This window comes from Doryrhamphus excisus, linkage group LG3 (assembly GCF_037039965.1).
Source record: "Doryrhamphus excisus strain RoL-2023G ecotype Guam linkage group LG3, RoL_Dexc_Guam_v1.1, whole genome shotgun sequence".
Lineage (NCBI taxonomy): Eukaryota > Metazoa > Chordata > Actinopteri > Syngnathiformes > Syngnathidae > Doryrhamphus > Doryrhamphus excisus.
The window spans coordinates 733,358-750,021 of NC_136359.1; the positions used below are offsets into that span (position 1 = coordinate 733,358).

The 16,664-nt window shown below is 51.0% G+C and overlaps 4 protein-coding genes across 8 annotated transcripts; 2 read left to right on the forward strand and 2 right to left on the reverse strand.

Annotated features, from left to right (window-relative positions):
* Nucleotides 1-7: 7 nt before the first annotated feature.
* Nucleotides 8-7,920, reverse strand: LOC131128439 (actin filament-associated protein 1-like 2). Of its 4 annotated transcripts, XM_078789380.1 has the most exons (15): nt 7,120-7,276; nt 4,986-5,120; nt 4,839-4,913; nt 4,691-4,749; nt 3,971-4,294; nt 2,986-3,165; nt 2,832-2,909; nt 2,698-2,761; nt 2,359-2,588; nt 2,192-2,295; nt 2,039-2,117; nt 1,911-1,962; nt 1,663-1,829; nt 361-471; nt 8-260 (listed from the first exon to the last, which is right to left on the reverse strand). In XM_078789380.1, the coding sequence occupies exons 1-15, from the start codon at nt 7,133-7,135 to the stop codon at nt 234-236; spliced, it is 1,701 nt and encodes a 566-aa protein (XP_078645506.1). In that variant the 5' UTR covers nt 7,136-7,276; the 3' UTR covers nt 8-233. The 4 variants fall into 4 exon arrangements, with proteins under 4 accessions (XP_078645506.1, XP_078645505.1, XP_078645504.1 ...); XM_078789379.1 differs by lacking the exon at nt 7,120-7,276 and adding an exon at nt 7,618-7,920 and having other exon boundaries at nt 1,663-1,962; XM_078789378.1 differs by having other exon boundaries at nt 1,663-1,962; nt 4,691-4,746.
* On the forward strand, nt 7,034-9,566 carry LOC131128452 (ras-related protein Rab-14-like). Its single transcript, XM_058071323.2, has 8 exons — nt 7,034-7,593; nt 7,875-7,950; nt 8,029-8,082; nt 8,156-8,333; nt 8,399-8,465; nt 8,536-8,623; nt 8,692-8,722; nt 8,836-9,566. Exons 2-8 carry the CDS (start codon nt 7,899-7,901, stop codon nt 9,011-9,013), a joined length of 648 nt encoding a protein of 215 aa, XP_057927306.2. The 5' UTR covers nt 7,034-7,593; nt 7,875-7,898; the 3' UTR covers nt 9,014-9,566.
* Nucleotides 9,567-10,186: 620 nt separating this feature from the next.
* mak16 (MAK16 homolog (S. cerevisiae)) lies at nt 10,187-13,091 on the reverse strand. Its single transcript, XM_058071320.2, has 10 exons — nt 12,866-13,091; nt 12,642-12,691; nt 12,064-12,173; nt 11,931-11,995; nt 11,709-11,860; nt 11,589-11,643; nt 11,442-11,516; nt 11,252-11,368; nt 11,120-11,185; nt 10,187-11,057 (listed from the first exon to the last, which is right to left on the reverse strand). Exons 1-10 carry the CDS (start codon nt 12,878-12,880, stop codon nt 10,836-10,838), a joined length of 927 nt encoding a protein of 308 aa, XP_057927303.2. The 5' UTR covers nt 12,881-13,091; the 3' UTR covers nt 10,187-10,835.
* A 622-nt stretch (nt 13,092-13,713) lies between these two features.
* LOC131128454 (L-rhamnose-binding lectin ELEL-1-like) lies at nt 13,714-15,588 on the forward strand. Of its 2 annotated transcripts, XM_058071326.2 has the most exons (7): nt 13,714-13,787; nt 14,449-14,655; nt 14,782-14,817; nt 14,877-14,927; nt 15,009-15,150; nt 15,234-15,394; nt 15,474-15,588. In XM_058071326.2, exons 2-7 carry the CDS (start codon nt 14,625-14,627, stop codon nt 15,500-15,502), a joined length of 450 nt encoding a protein of 149 aa, XP_057927309.2. In that variant the 5' UTR covers nt 13,714-13,787; nt 14,449-14,624; the 3' UTR covers nt 15,503-15,588. The 2 variants fall into 2 exon arrangements, with proteins under 2 accessions (XP_057927309.2, XP_078645514.1); XM_078789388.1 differs by lacking the exon at nt 13,714-13,787 and having other exon boundaries at nt 14,218-14,655.
* Nucleotides 15,589-16,664: the final 1,076 nt, after the last annotated feature.

Here is a 16,664-nt window from a genome sequence, read left to right on the forward strand (position 1 = left end):
ATCACAGTCCGATCCAACAGCTTGGTTTTATTGTCAGTGCAGCGCCGCCGCCTGGTGGTCAAAGCGCGCGCTGCAGTCTCCGTCCCACGCGCGGTCACGTGACTTGCTCGAACAGTACCTCAAATAAATACACCCGGTTACTTGGTCCATAACTTAAACAGGTGGGATCATGTGATCCAAGGGTCACGTGTCAAACTCAGGGCAGTGAAGGTCAGAGAGGAGGTCACGTGGTGTCACGCCACAGCTTTGCTCTCCCATTCCTGTGGTAGCGACACATGAGTCACGTGACAAGACCGACATGGACATGGGCAATCAATGATCGATCGGGAGAACGACTCCTTTCAAACGACTCCTCCATACCTTCCTCCTCTGGAAAACCTTCCCGTGTTCAATGAGCAACGACGAAGGACTTCTTCTCAGGGAGCTCTTCACAGATGCTGTCCGCCGCAGGAACGGGTTCAGGAGACTCGCCTGGACCAGCGGGGGCCGGGAGACCAGTGGGTGATCAAGGTCACCATCGACAGATACCAGGGTAGACCGACAGGGGGCAGCAGAGACCAAGAGAAACAAGAAGAGATGAATCGGTGCCAGGTAAGGACCAGCAGAGACCAGAAGGAACCAGTAAAAGAGAAAGCAGCAGAGACCAGTAAAGACCAGCAGAAACCAAGAGAGATTAGCAGAGACCAGAAGGAACCAGCAAAAACCAAGAGAAAGCAATAGAAACAATCAGGGACCAGCAGGGATCTGTAGGGGACCAGTAAAGACCAGAAGAGAGCGGCAGGGACCAGCAGGGATGAGTAGGGACTGGCAGAGAACAGCAAAGACCAGTAGAACCAGTAGGTGACCAAGAAGACCAGAAGACAGCATTGGGGACTAGCAGAACCAGTAGGTGACCAGTAAAGACCAGAAGAGAGTGGCAAAGACCAGTAGAACCAGTAGGTGACCAGTAAAGACCAGAAGAGATCGGCATGGACCAGCAGGGATGAGTAGGGACAGCAAAGACCAGAGGACAGTAAAGACCAGTAGAACCAATAGGTGACCAGTAAAGACCAGAAGAGAACAGCAAAGACCAGTAGAACCAGTAGGAGACCAGTAAAGACCAGGAGAGAACAGCAAAGACCAGTAGAACCAGTAGGAGACCAGTAAAGACCAGAAGAGAACAGCAAAGACCAGTAGAACCAGTAGGAGACCAGTAAAGACCAGAAGAGAACGGCAAAGACCAGTAGAACCAGTAGGAGACCAGTAAAGACCAGAAGAGAACGGCAAAGACCAGTAGAACCAGTAGGTGACCAGTAAAGACCAGTAGAACCAGTAGGAGACCAGTAAAGACCAGAAGAGAACAGCAAAGACCAGTAGAACCAGTAGGAGACCAGTAAAGACCAGAAGAGAACGGCAAAGACCAGTAGAACCAGTAGGAGACCAGTAAAGACCAGAAGAGAACGGCAAAGACCAGTAGAACCAGTAGGTGACCAGTAAAGACCAGTAGAACCAGTAGGAGACCAGTAAAGACCAGAAGAGAACAGCAAAGACCAGTAGAACCAGTAGGTGACCAGTAAAGACCAGTAGAACCAGTAGGAGACCAGTAAAGACCAGAAGAGAGCGGCAGAGAAGAAGAAGTTGATGACATCATCAGCGAAGCATCAACCGTGATGTGTCAATCACCTGCGCTCGCTCGCCGCACACGGCCAGGGACTGTCTAAAAGACGAGCGTTTGTTCTGCTTGAGGGCGGATGGCAGGTTGACCTCTGACCCCGCCCTCATCGGGACCCCCTTCCTGGCCGTCAGCTCCAACTTCTGAATGCCGCGTTGAGTCTCCGCCCACTTCCTGTCTGTGGCAGCACACACGTTGTTTTGTCGGCTGTTAGCGTTCGTCCAGTTCGCGGCGAGGTGGGCGGAGCCTGCTAACTCACTGTGCCGGCTGAGGTTGGTGTACGTCACCGGAGCGTCCGGAGAGCTGTGAAGCTGACACACCACAAACCGTGTCGGCCAAAGGTCGGGGTTGAGGTGAAAGGTGAAAGGTGAAAGGTCAGGTGGGTACCATGCGCTCCAGGGGGGGGGTGTTGGAGTAGACGGGCTGGTGGGCGGGGTCGTCCATGTACATGTTCGCCTGCAGCCCGCTGAGGAGGACAACGGTCGGCGTTAGCAGGTCCTCCATCGCCACGGCGACGCTCACCTGACCTTCCGGCCGCACCTGAGAGCCGCGCCCGGTTGCTGCTGGGTCTTGTTGCCGTGGTAACCGGCCGCCCCGTCCTTCAGGAGCCGCATCCACCGCTGCTTCTCGTCCGCCGAGCTCACCTGCGACCACGCGGCTCACGGTCACATCCACTTCCTGTTTGCATCACTTCCTGCCTCCCTCACCTCCAGCACCGCCACCTGGTCGCCCAGCGTGCTCAGCGTGATCCTGTGCGAGCGCTCGCCGTCGGGCCCCGCTTTCACCTTGCAGCCTCGCAGCTGCAGCGTGTACTGGGGCGGGCGCCGCCCCCTCTGGGGCTCCTCCCCTTGGTCCTGGCCAAACATGTTGAGGAGCCCCGCCTCCACCCGACACAGCAGACTCTGCCATTGGCAGTTCATCAGCACGTTCAGGAAGCCTGGCAGATACAAAGTACCTCATAGTAAATATATAGTACATGTATATATATATATATATATATATATACACATATATATACATATACACGTATTTGTACATACACACACCTGTGTCCTTGTCGTTGTGACTGGGAGGTTCCTGTTGGTCATTGTGGGTCAGAACCACACTGGACTGAAGACACACGCCAACAAACACTTCATCATACTGTGTGTGTGTGTGTGTGTGTGTGTGTGTGTCTAACCCTGCAGGACCACTGCGGTTCTGATGCAGGTCCCGAGAGGTTCTGCTCCTCAGTTCCGACACTCAGCTCCTCGATGACCTACGACACACACAGGATGACTTACACACACCTTGTGTGCGTGTGCATGTGTGTGTGTGTGTGTGTGTGTGTTGACCTGCCGCCACTCGCTGGCCTGCTGTGAGCTGGTGTAGCCCAGCACCATGGTCTGGGAGTCCAGGAGGAGCAGCTTGAGCTGGTGCTGGACCCTCCTGTTGCTTTTCCTCTTGTAGACCAGCTGACAGCCTCTCAGGTCCACCTCCATCTGAGGGAGAAGGTCTCGAGCGCACTTGTAGCACTGACCCAGGAGCACGCAGGAGGACACGGGAGGACCCGGGAGAACCCAGGAGACACAGGAGGACCCAGGAGAACCCAGGAGACACAGGAGTACCCAGGAGGACCCAGTAGACACAGGAGGACCCAGGAGAACGCAGGAGAATGCAGGAGACACAGGAGGACCCAGGAGAACCCAGGAAACACAAGAGGACCCAGGAACATAAGAGGACCCAGGAGGACCCAGGAGGACCCAGGAGGACCCAGGAGGACCCAGGAGGACCCAGGAACACAAGAGGACCCAGGAGAACGCAGGAGGACACAGGAGGACCCAGGAGGACCCAGGAGGACCCAGGAGGACACAGGAGGACCCAGGAACACAAGAGGACCCAGGAGAACGCAGGAGGACACAGGAGGACCCAGGAGACACAGGAGGACCCAGGAGACACAGGAGAACCCAGGAGAACGCAGGAGCACCCAGGAGGACCCAGGAACACAAGAGGACACAGGAGGACCCAGGAGGACCCAGGAGACACAGGAGGACCCAGGAGAACGCAGGAGCACCCAGGAGGACCCAGGAACACAAGAGAACCCAGGAGACACAGGAGGACCCAGGAGACACAGGAGGACCCAGGAGAACCCAGGAGAACCCAGGAGGACACAGGAGAACCCAGGAGAACCCAGGAGAACCCAGGAGAACCCAGGAGGACACAGGAGAACCCAGGAGAACCCAGGAGAACCCAGGAGAACCCAGGAGGACACAGAAGGACACAGCAGGCTAAGACAATGCCGACACACGCGCACCGTTAGCCGCTAGCTAGCTAGCTGACCATGAGGGAGTGGTTCCTGATGATGAAGAGCTGCTTGGTCCACTGGCCCAGCCATCTCCTCCTCCACAGGTAGCCGCAGAGGCGGGACTCGGGGGCGGGCCTCAGGCAGGGCTGGGAGGCGCTCCATTGGATGTAGTGAGCCCTGTCTTTCACGTGCTCGCCGTCCTCGTCTTCCTCGCCGTACGACTCGTAGTAGCTGCTGTCTGACTCCGCCCCCTCGGCGGGAGCGTCACGCGAGTACGGTTGGGCCTCCTCGTACGTATCTTCATCTTCATCGTCAGTGGCTTTGGGAGCCCCTGGTGGGCGGAGCATCGCCGTGGTGACCTTAATTGGGTAAAAAGCGGTCACATGATGATTAGATAAACGTGCCCGTCACGTAGTCCAGACGCTAATCAGCCGCCATCACTGAGCACTTCCTGCCTGTGTCCAGCTCTCCACCAATAGGAGGACAGATAGGGCAGAGATGGCCTCCTATGTAAACATCCTGTCTCACACACGCACACGCGCACACACACACACACACACACGCACACGCACACACGCAGCGGCGTCTCCTCCCAAGCCTCAGGAGGACTCTGTCATTAACGGACCACATGACAGAGCAGCCAGCTGGATCCACAAACCCCAAGTCTGCTTCTGGTCCACCATAGGCCCCATTTGTTCTGACAAGACCTTCAGCGGGTCCACTAGACCCTCTCCCGCCAAACCCCGAGGACTCACAGCGTCTCTCATCCACACGTTTGAGTCCGGCCTGGAGGACGACTCCGACAGGCCCCCTGCTGGTCAAACAAGAGCACAGACGTTAGCCTTCCCGGCGTGGCGTCACGTGGCGTCACGTGGCGTCACGTGGCCTCACGTCCATGCCGACCTGTGGGCGGCGCCAGGGCCTGGTTGCTAGGAGACGAGGACGGACAGCCCATGACGACGTACTCGGCATCCTCCGCTGCAGACAAAGCACGGCCGTGAAACCCCGCGTCCGTCGAGGCTAGCTAGCGGGCTAAAGCTCAGTGCCTACCGGCGGCGTCCGACGTCTGCAGCGCCGACACCAGCTCCGAGATGGACTTCTTCTGGGCCTGAGCGATGTAGCTCAGGTTCTCCGAGTCCAGCACGGACAGGAAGGACTGCAGGTCCCACATCAGCTTGGCCAGCGCTGACAAAAAGACGCCACGTGCGCGTTAGCGTGGCCAACGCTTACGACATACGAGTATTAGACTAATTAGTATTAGCATTAGTATTAGCATTAGCATTAGCATAAGTATTAGTATGTCATTATTAGCGGCACATTTAAAATATATACTTGGTTTCAATTCTACCACTTTTTATACCACTATTACCATCTACCACTTTATTCTCATACATCTACCACTTTATTCTTATACATCTACCACTTTATTCTCATACATCTACCACTTTATTCTCATACATCTACCACTTTATTCTTATACATCTACCACTTTATTCTCATACATCTACCACTTTATTCTTATACATCTACCACTTTATTCTCATACATCTACCACTTTATTCTCATACATCTACCACTTTATTCTCATACATCTACCACTTTATTCTCATACATCTACCACTTTATTCTTATACATCTACCACTTTATTCTTATACATCTACCACTTTATTCTTATACATCTACTACTTTATTCTTATACATCTACCACTTTATTCTCATACATCTACCACTTTATTCTTATACATCTACCACTTTATTCTTATACATCTACCACTTTATTCTTATACATCTACCACTTTATTCTCATACATCTACCACTTTATTCTTATACATCTACCACTTTATTCTCATACATCTACCACTTTATTCTTATACATCTACCACTTTATTCTCATGCATCTACCACATTCTCATACATCGACCACTTTATTCTCGTACATCTACCACATTATACTTATACATCTACCATTTCCATTCTCATACATCTACCACTTTATTCTCATACATCTACCACTTTATATTCATACATCTACCACTTTATTCTCATACATCAAACCTGCCATGATTTGAATACTTGGTGGTGTCAGTCATCATGTGACCTTTGACCTCGATCAAAGGTACATGTAGGACTTCATCCTCTTGACTTTCAACTAGAACTTTTTATCCTCACTTCAAACTTTTTTAGCGTCAATTTAGGACTTTATTCTAGATCGTTACAGCTTTGGGTTCTTGTGGTCCGTCCTAGCTGATCTGAAACCAGCTGACGGGCCACACAGGTCACACGGGCGCACACACGCGCGCACACACACACACACACACACACACACACACGCTTATCTGAGCATCAACATCACTTCCTGTTTGTGGCTTGGCTGCTGCAGCACACACACTTTCATGTCTCCGTCACACAACAACTACTAAACTGGACCCACTGTGGGTGTGTGTGTGTGTGTGTGTGTGTGTGTGTGTGTGTGTGTGTGTGTGTGTGTGTGTGTGTGTGTGTGTGTGTGTGTGTGTGTGTGTGTGTGTGTGTGTGTGTGTGTGTGTGTGTGTGTGTGTGTGTGTGTGATTTCAGATGTTTTACCATAAAAACCAAAGCCTGAAATTAGCTCAAAGATGGGAATCCTCCTCAATGTGTGTGTGTGTGTGTGTGTGTGTGTGTGTGCGTGTGCGTGTGTGCGTGTGCGTGTGCGTGTGTGTGTGTGCGTGTGTGCGTGTGCGAGGGTGTGGAGCAGCTTTCTCTTTCATCCTTTGTTAAAAATAGCAAAGTCACCAAGAAAAAGAAGTAGAAGCGTTTGGGTTGTTCTTGCCTAACTCCGCCGTTGTCCAATCGCCATCAAGTCCCGCCCCCTTCCTACTACATTATTTGACCTTTGAACAGCCAATCAAGAGGAGCTAATGGGGTTCCTTCCAATGACAAGCTGACTCGGGCATCTTCTCAAAAAGACCACCAGCGCTTTCCCATGGGAAGAGCATCTTCTCAAAGACCACCGAGACCTCCTAGTTGGAACCTTGTAGAAGTCCTGTAAGACCTGGCTCAAGAAGGAAGTAGCTCCACCCCTTTCCGTTCCCCACCTGTGCTTGGCGCCACAGCAGGGGTCGCCGTGATGACATCATGGACATCAAAGTCCTTAGGTGGAGGCATGCCCATTAAGAGTGTTCCTAGTGAAGATAGCACGGTACCTTTCTGTTTGTCCATCTTCTCACCACCGGAGCCTCCTTGCTGTCATGGCTGCTCAGGAACACAACACAACACAACTACACGGTTTCTCCTAGCTGGGTTGCTCTGATGAGTGAGAGTGGGGCCACTGGCGGGGGCGGAGTCGCGGCGCAGTGACGTCACATCGAAGGCGGAGACACGTACACATAAGTCTTACATATGCTGGCTAATCTTTTTTTAGATTTAACTTTTAAACTTGCGTGTTCCGCATAAACGATAAAGTTATAATTAATGTTTTTATAGTTTTTTTTAAGTTGATTGGCGCTACCGTTTCCTCCGTCCAGCGGCGGGAGTGAGATCTCGCGAGAGTTGACGTGCTTGTTGGCCCTTAGAGAGGAAGAATTGCGGAAGACGGATCAGGAGGAGGCTAGCGAGCTGAAGCTAATTATCCGTCCCGACCAGCAGCCTCCTTGTCGCTTTAAACATCCGGAACGAAGGTAAGGAAAGGGTATTTTACTCACCCGGCTTGGTGTTTGTTGCCTTCTCGTGTCGACATCCGGAGTTAGCCGGCTAGCTTGCCCGCTCACGGCACCAGCTGTTAGCCGGCTAGCTTGCCCGCTCACGGCACCAGCTGTTAGCATGCTAGCTTGCCCGCTCACGGCACCAGCTGTTAGCCGGCTAGCTCGCTAGCCGAGTGAGCAATGACTAGGAAGCGTGCCGATTGTGTGTTATTGTTGAATTGTGTCTTTTGTGACGGCGAAACCTGGCTTTGATGTAGGTGTCGCCACAGAAGAGCAGCAGGATGACCGCCACGCCTTACAACTACTCTTACATCTTCAAGTACATCATCATTGGTGAGACGGTGGTCACGTGACGCTCGAGGCCGGCCACAGCCCGAGTAAAACAAACCACTTTTCCCGTCTTTCTTCAAGGTGACATGGGGGTCGGCAAGTCCTGTCTGCTGCACCAGTTCACCGAGAAGAAATGTGAGTTTCTGCCCTCCTTTGACTTTTATAACCCCCCCTCCATGAAATTGATGTGTTCCTAATGCGTCAAAAGTCATGGCGGACTGCCCTCACACCATCGGGGTGGAGTTTGGCACCCGGATCATGGAGGTCCACAGCCAGAAGGTGAAGCTGCAGATTTGGGACACGGCCGGCCAGGAGCGCTTCAGGGCCGTCACCAGGTCCTACTACAGGGGGGCGGCGGGGGCCCTCATGGTCTACGACATCACCAGGTAAGTCACGTGGTCTGCACGGTGGCCCCACGTGACCTCGACTCGACTTGGCTTGACGTGTGCAGGAGGAGCACCTACAACCACCTGAGCAGCTGGCTGACGGACGCCAGGAACCTGACCAACCCAAACACGGTGAGGGAGATGCGAGCGAGTCCCGGCCTGGACGCGCTAATGACACGTGTGTGTGTGTGTGTGCGTGCAGGTGATCATTCTGATCGGCAACAAGGCCGACCTGGAGGCTCAGAGAGACGTGACGTACGAGGAAGCCAAACAGTTTGCCGACGAGAACGGTGAGCAGTATTTTCCCGCCTGGTCTTGGTTAGCTTGGTGGCTAAGTAGCTCTTCTTTTGATGACCAGGTTTGTTGTTTTTGGAGGCCAGTGCCAAGACGTGAGTACACACACACACACACACACACATGTGACGTGTCATGTGCATTTGGGGCCGGTGGCACCCCTTTGGGGGGCCGGCACGGTGATGTTGCATGCGTTGTTGTGGTCCAGAGGCGAGAACGTGGAGGAGGCCTTCCTGGAGGCCGCAAAGAGGATCTACCAGAACATTCAGGACGGGAGTCTGGACCTGAACGCCGCAGAGTCCGGGGTCCAGCACAAGCCGTCGGCGCCGCAGGGGGGCCGCCTGAACGCCGACAGCCAGCCGGCCAAAGACAGCTGCGGCTGTTAACCACGAACACGTTCCCGCTGACTGCTCGTTTTAGGACGGACTGCCCGTGAACTCGACACCCCCCCCGCCCCCCATCCACACCCACAGCTCGACGGAAGCATCCGTCCACCGTCGACAACACATGGAGACCCTCTTTGTCCGACCCAAGACCAGGACCGCGCACTCATTTGGACTTGGTTTGGTTTTCGGAGCAGACTAACCATGTGTTCATTCATGTTGTCTCACCCTACGTCAATTTGGTGTGCACTTTTTCTTTAGCTTGCCCCCCCCCCCCCCCCCCCCCCCCAGCTGGTCGTCGAGAGGCGTTTCACACAACATATCAATATCTCGATCCACGATCGCCCCCTGGTGGACATCCACTAAAGTGCACATTATTTTAAACTGAGTTTTTTTTCTTCCAACTTTATTCCAAGTGATTTCATTCCAACCGACCAATTAAGTGGAAGAAACGTTTTTGACGTTAAAGCAACTTTGTAGCATTCCAAATGTAGCGGTTGCTAAGCTAGCCAAGTCCCGTGTGTCGTGTTGAGAGTGAGCCGCCAGGGGGCACCGACAACACGGCACTCTTTGCTGCTCTCTGGTTGGTTGACGGCAGCCCCGCCCCCTTTACCGCTCGTCACATGCTAGCAAGGAATCTTTCCCCGAGGAAGCCGGGAGAGAAGTTATCTGTGGGAAAAGTCGGCCTTTGAGGTCGTCGCCTTAACCTTCCCTCGTTGCAGGGGGGTCAGTGTTGTTCGCGTCATGCCCCCCCACCCCCACCAAAACCAATTTTTATTCATTTAACGTAAAAACGGTCTTGTCGTGTCAACCAGCATTTTAACAGCCTGAAGGGGGCGCTGTGAGGCTTCACATCTTCCTGTATGTAACAAACATGACTATTTATATTCTACACGTGTAACCTTCATTGACGTCTTTGTAAATAAACTCAATACGTATGCCACCTTTTCATTGGTCCACGTCCTTTAGCGTGGTGATGATGGAAGTGCTGTGTTCTGGGTGGCCCTGAATGCACCAGTCTCGTGACTTCAATAGCTACACTATTTGACCATATCTATTAATTGGTTTCACACCCAACCGTGATGGATGAATTTCCGCTGTTTAATGTTAATAAATGTAATATGTTGGTAGCTAGAACATAGACAACTTGTTTGACTTTGTAAAAACGATTTTTAATATTAACACGCCTTTAGTCCTCGTTTCTGGGTCTCGAGACGGCCGCTGGCTAGCTAACAAACAGCGAGCTAACCAGTTAGCCGCGAATGTATTCTTTTAAAACGTTAGCCAAAAAACTTACAATTCGGAGTTAATTGTTTTTTCTCCAGTATTGTATTATATCTTGGTTCATGCAGTGCGAATGGTAATATAACCTTACATGACCCCGAGTCGTTCAAAACTCAAAAGTGTTTCACTGTATCGGGACTCACGGGTACTCGTCTGAGTTAATTCGTTCACTTAACCCCAGCTACTGCTAGCAAAATAGAAAAAGGAAATCAGGCAACATATCAGGGTGGGATTAAATGAAGGACAAGTGAATTAAAGAGCACGATTCACAACTTCTTGCACATGTGCTGTCTGAATGAAGTAGTATCACTTTAGTGAGTCACAAAAAGGACCGGCACTAAAGTAGTCTCAATGCTGTGTCATTACTGCCACCTAGTGACCACAGTTGGTGGTTCGTTCATTCCTGAAGAAAGGGGCCAACTACAGAACTGAGTTTTATTGGAAAAGTGATGAGCTGTCAGGTTACGTGATTTGGGATCCAATCACGCCGAGCAGAAGAGTTTTTGTTGTGGTGTCACAGATGTCATGGCGACTGCCCGCGCTACGTGGCTGCGCTCTTGGCGGGCGGCTCCGTCTCCCGCTCATACTCGATCTCCACGTACGCTCGCTTCTTCCTGGCGGCGGAACCGTTGGCGGGAGATTTGCCTTTGGAGCGCGATGCCTCCATCTCGTCCTCCTCCTCCTCCATCTCCTCCCCCTCGTCTTCGGTGGACATCTCATCTTGCCCCTCCTCATCGCTGCTCGTCCTCAGGTCGTTCATGTCCTGAAAGCGAGCACGTGGCGTCAGGTTGGCTTCCCCCTGGCGTGTCATGTGACCACGTTTACCTCAAAGTCGCTGAGGTCGCTCTCGTCCACGTCTTCCTCCGCTACAAACTCTCTCTTTCCGACGTCCTGCGGAGGTCACGTGATCAGCAGGTGTTGCCAGGAGGTCAAAGTGCACATGTCGTCTTTCCTCACCTCATCGTCCTCCTCCTCTTCCTCCTGGTCCGTCTCCGACTCGGCCTCGCTCTCCTCGTCCTGCTTCTCCAGAGCTTTGTCGAAGGCGTGGATGGGGAAGTTGTAGATGTCGCCGTACTGAAAAAACGACAACAACGGACGTCACAAAGGTGTGGCGGCGTGCGGGGCGGCGGTGGGCGGAGCTAGGTACCGTTCCCTGTTTGAGTCTCTCCAGCAGCTCCTTCTCGATGGCGTTGTCCAGCTGGGCGGCGATCAGAGCTTTTTCCTGTTAAAGCAGACGCCGCTTTAGCTTTAGCTTTAGCAAGAACCTTGATGCGAGCGCGACAACGCTTCCCACCTCTTTACGCTTCTCCCGCCGCTCCACCTTCCTGCTGAGTGGGACCAGCTTCCTCCTGGAAAGACGAGCACGGGCGGGTCAGGAGATCCCCACGCGTGTCGCGTAGAGACGTGGACTTACCGTCGTTTGAGGACCAGCTTCCGCATGCGTATCAAATACTGCGTGATCTTTGTGAAACGCTGTTTGCATTTGTGGCGGATGAAGCGAGGCCAGTAGATCAGGTTCTCGTCGATCTGGTCCAGAGCCTTCTCGTAGTTCTTGCTCAGCTTGACCTGCACGCACATATACGTACCTTTAAACACACACTTCCGACTGAAGCCCACCTTGTGGCGTCTCGCTCACCTTCTCCCACATTTTGGCAGGAAACGCCGCTCGCTCAATCACCTTCATGTACAGGAAACACTGCCCTGGAATCCACGGGAAGGCGGTCAGTGTTTCTAACAGGGTTCCGCAGTCACACATCATAAGGGCATACCTTTCTCTTCCCTGATGGTGGCATACTGGCTGTTAGCCAGCGGACACGACGAGCGGTTACACAAACCCGTGATGTTGTACTCATTGCGACAGAAACTCTGTGTTTTGGTCCTGAAGGAGACAAACCAGCACTTAGATTGAAGCCGTTCACAACACACATGCTAGGTACTTACTTAGAGCATCACACATGCTAGGTACTTAGTTAGAGCATCACACATGCTAGGTACTTAGTTAGAGCAACACACATGCTAGGTACTTACTTAGAGCATCACACATGCTAGGTACTTACTTAGAGCATCACACATGCTAGGTACTTACTTAGAGCAACACACATGCTAGGTACTTACTTAGAGCAACACACATGCTAGGTACTTACTTAGAGCAACACACATGCTAGGTACTTACTTAGAGCAACACACATGCTAGGTACTTACTTAGAGCATCACACATGCTAGGTACTTAGTTAGAGCATCACACATGCTAGGTACTTAGTTAGAGCATCACACATGCTAGGTACTTACTTAGAGCATCACACATGCTAGGTACTTACTTAGAGCATCACACATGCTAGGTACTTACTTGACTTTGTAGGAGCAGAACTGTTTGTTGCCGATAATGTCCCAAATTAGCTGCAAAAGCGTTACAGAGTTACATTAGCTCGACACTGGATCATAAACACAAGCACGATGTATATATGTATGTATATAATAACAATCATAACTTGTCCGCTTAGCTTGTTTTCGTTTTAAGGCAACAGCTAGCGTTAGCACGAGGCTCGCTAGCTAGCAGGTTAGCTCACTCACGTCGTCGTGCTGCATGTTGTTGTTGTTGTTCGCCGAGCCGCTAAAGGTTTCACTACTTTTATTAATAAGTTACGTGACAATGTTTTTCTTTTGTTAAGCTACCAGAGGAAAAAAAGAAAGAAAAGCTGGGTTCTTCAGGGCACCGGGAGCCACATGGATGAACAGCGAGCCACCATTTTTGTTTGCCTGCCCACTTCTCGCGGTAAGTCACGCGGAAACATCGCGAGATCAGACCGGCACTGAATGAATTGATGTGGAAATTGGAAAATGTCACTACAGAACGGTATTTTTCACTGTTCCGGCCATTTAAATCGTTCAGAATTGTTCAATGTTTTTATTTGTGTACTTCATGCATCTCCACTGTTTCGGTTGGTTGTGGAAATCACGTGACTTCCTGCCTAATGTGTTTAGTTCCGTCAATTTAATTGCTTCAACAAAGTAACAAAGGCGCATGATCAGACGGTTTGAGGCACAAAGCGTAACAATGAAGGCTGTACCTTTCACGGAATGTCCGTGAACGCACCGATCATCATACTCATGACCAGGAAGAATCATAAGGGAAACATGGCGCCCACGCTATCTATGCCACACACACACGCGCCAAACTCACGGTGTCCTGATTGCTAGCATGTTTTTCTTTCGTGTCACACCAGCCATCCCGCGCGCCGACAAACACTGTCGATGTGAGCCACCCAAAACAAACCTATTCAGCGAAACACGAGTGCTTAACGAGCGGCTCCTGCTGCCGCGGTGGATTGTGGGTTGGCGCGTGTCACCTCAGCTGACTGAACACGTCGCACGCGCCAGACGCTAGCGGCGAGCTCACGTGGTTTTATACCGGTGCACGCGCTGATTTGTTATATGTCCTTTTAAACATGTCAGTTTGCCGTCACTTCAAGCTGTGACCTGCAGGTGGACTCAGGTATGTATGAGACCACCTGGACCCCCCTTACAAGCTGTCTAGACCGCCTATCCCAGCCGTCCTAACCCTGGACCGGTGGCCAGCCAATCACAGGGCACATGTAGAGTGTTTATGCCACTAGCGGTGCATGCTAACAATATACGCCTGCTAATGGTTTGTGCATGCTAATACTTTATGTCTGCAAATAGCTTGTGCATGCTAACGGTTTATGTTTGCTAACTTTTATGCATGCTAACACTTTGTGTATGCTAAATTTTTGTGCATGCTAACAGTTTGTGCATGCTATGCTAACACTTTGTGTATGCTAACATTTTGTGTATGCTAACATTTTTGCATGCTAACACTTTGTGCATGCTAACTTTTTGTTCATGCTAACAGTTTGTGCATGCTAACACTTTGTGTATGCTAACTTTTTGTGCATGCTATGCTAACAGTTTGTGCATGCTAACATTTTGTGCATGCTAACACTATGTGTATGCTAACTTTTTGTGCATGCTAGCAGTTTATGCATGCTAACACTTTGTGTATGCTAACGTTTTGTGCATGCTAACAGTTTATGCATGCCTTGTGCCAGGATTCTTTGGGGGTGAAGAGCTGTGATGCTGCTGAGGAGCATCTGGGACAGAAATGAAGCGTGCGGATTTATGGAGTCGTCTCTCAGATTTTGACAGGTGGGTCCCACCTGGCCGAGGAGGCCCACCTTGCCTGCGGCGGAGGTGGCGGCGGCGGGACAGGCGCGTGCTTGTCTCGGCACGGAGGCGGACGTTTAAATAGCGGCACGGCCGAGACCCCCTCCTCAGTGGCGCTCGTGTGGGACGTGGAGGACATCTCGCTGTCATGAACCTTCTCAGGATGCTCGCCTTTGCAGGTGAGGAAGACTTTTGGAACATTTGGAAATGTACGTGTGCTTATTTTTACACAATCATAATTGTGTAAATATTGTCAAGCTAGCATATCTGCCGCATAAGAAGGCACGTTTTTTTCTGTTTTTCAGTCGCGGCAACACTTTGCTTCGTTTCTCACATGTCGGGTAAGTTGGGGGGGGGGTATTAGCATCTTTGTATGCTAACGTGCTAACTGTGCGCACAGAGGGTGTGGTCGTCTACGCTTGTTACAACGACACGGCGGTGATGTCATGTGGTGAGATAGCACACACACACACACACACAGTGTGGCATGACCTTTCACATGTGTGTGTGTGTGTGTGTGTGTGTGTCCCAGAGGTGGGCGCCAAGATGAAGCTGAATCACATCCTGTACAAGGTGGGCGTGGGCACGCGCTGCGGCGAGGGCAAGCGTCACCCGGACGACGGACCCGACAACTACTGCTCCTTCCCGTGGGCCGAGATGGTGGTGGAGGACCTGTAAGGGCGGACCACCGAGGGGCGACCCCGCCAGACAGGCAACGCTTCTGCTGACGTGTGTGTGTGTGTGTGTGTGTGTGCAGTTGCGGGAACCGGCGGACTTGTGAGGTTCCCGTCACCGAGGTGGTGTTCGGAGAGTACGACTGCAAGGAGACCACCCGCTACCTGGAGGTGTCTTACACCTGTGTCCTACCGGCCCCGCCCCCGCCCCCACCCCCGCCCCCGGCGCCAGCCAAAGCTGACTGTATGCACACACACGCACACACACACACACACACACACACTTCCCAATGGGTGCTTTGAACTTTGACCTTCTCCTGCAGGTGAAAGCAAAGACGAGAAGAGCGTGTGAACTTTTCAAACGCTTCACTTCCTGTTGGGAATATTCCTTTCCCGTATTCCTTTTCCTTTCTATTGTCAAATAAAACCTTACCCGACTCTCCCGCCTCCTCCACGTTTCATCATTCTATAACAGAATCTCACGCTCACTTTGACGGAGGCTCCCTGAACGCACCGTCTGTCACAGCGCTATGCTAACAAACAGGCTTTCCGAGGCCTCTCATCATCTCATCAGACTCTTCTTTGTACACGTCTCAACCAGCTGGAGAATGTGGGCAATGTTGCCTAAACCTCATCATCTTTGATGGCCTCAAGCCCCCTGATCCCGCCCCCCCTCCCCCCAGGACCCTTCACTACATCTCTGTTGATTGACAGATGAAGACAACGCGGCTTCACAGTGTCATGACTCCTTTGTTCAACACCAACATGTTTCATGACTCTTCTTCAAAACAGACGACTCTTCAACATGATTCAGTCACTCTTTTCTTCAATGACATTTTACTGACTCTTTAGTTCGAGACAACATGATTAATGACTCTTTTGTTCAATACAACGTGTTTAATGACTCTTTTGTTCAATACGACAAGTTTAATGACTCTTTTCTTCAATTACATTTTACTGACTTTGTTGTTCAATACGACATATTTAATGACTCTTTTGTTCAATACGACATGTTTAATGACACTTTTCCTCAATACAAATGTTTAACGACTCTTTTCTTCAATACAACACGTTTAAGGACTCTTTAGTTCAATACAACGTGTTTAATGACTTTTGTTCAATACAACATGTTTAATGATTCTTTTCTTCAATTGAATTTTTACTGACTCTTTTGTTCAATACAACATAGTTAATGACTCTTTAGTTCACTACAACATGGTTAATGACTCTTTAGTTCAATACAGCATGTTTAGTGACTCTTTTGTTCAATACAACATGGTTAATGACTCTTTAGTTCAATACAGCATGTTTAATGACTCTTTTGTTCAATACAGCATGTTTAATGACTCTTTTAAGATTGGAAGAGAGCTATGCTATAGAGCATGCTCGTCTACTTGATGATGATGATGATGGTGTTTCAACAGCAGGAACATCTGGAAGAACCTGTTAGCTAGCAGGTCCTGGGGCTACGTTTAAGCCCCGCCCCCTGTGTTGACCTGTTTAGTCACTTGCTG

Coding starts and splice junctions, on each gene's coding strand:
- LOC131128439 (XM_078789377.1), bottom strand. Junction 3,166..3,970: donor TCAGGAACCACTCCCTCATG/GTCAGCTAGCTA, acceptor CTCCTGGGTCAG/TGCTACAAGTGCGCTCGAGA. Junction 2,910..2,985: donor AGGCCAGCGAGTGGCGGCAG/GTCAACACACAC, acceptor TGTGTGTCGTAG/GTCATCGAGGAGCTGAGTGT.
- LOC131128452 (XM_058071323.2), top strand. CDS start 7,899: ATGACCGCCACGCCTTACAACTACTCTTACATCTTCAAGTACATCATC. Junction 7,951..8,028: donor CTTCAAGTACATCATCATTG/GTGAGACGGTGG, acceptor TCTTTCTTCAAG/GTGACATGGGGGTCGGCAAG. Junction 8,466..8,535: donor ACCTGACCAACCCAAACACG/GTGAGGGAGATG, acceptor GTGTGCGTGCAG/GTGATCATTCTGATCGGCAA.
- mak16 (XM_058071320.2), bottom strand. Junction 11,369..11,441: donor AGAGACTCAAACAGGGAACG/GTACCTAGCTCC, acceptor TCGTTTTTTCAG/TACGGCGACATCTACAACTT. Junction 11,058..11,119: donor GCGACCTCAGCGACTTTGAG/GTAAACGTGGTC, acceptor GCTCGCTTTCAG/GACATGAACGACCTGAGGAC.
- LOC131128454 (XM_058071326.2), top strand. CDS start 14,625: ATGAACCTTCTCAGGATGCTCGCCTTTGCAG. Junction 14,656..14,781: donor CAGGATGCTCGCCTTTGCAG/GTGAGGAAGACT, acceptor TCTGTTTTTCAG/TCGCGGCAACACTTTGCTTC. Junction 15,151..15,233: donor GAGATGGTGGTGGAGGACCT/GTAAGGGCGGAC, acceptor GTGTGTGTGCAG/TTGCGGGAACCGGCGGACTT.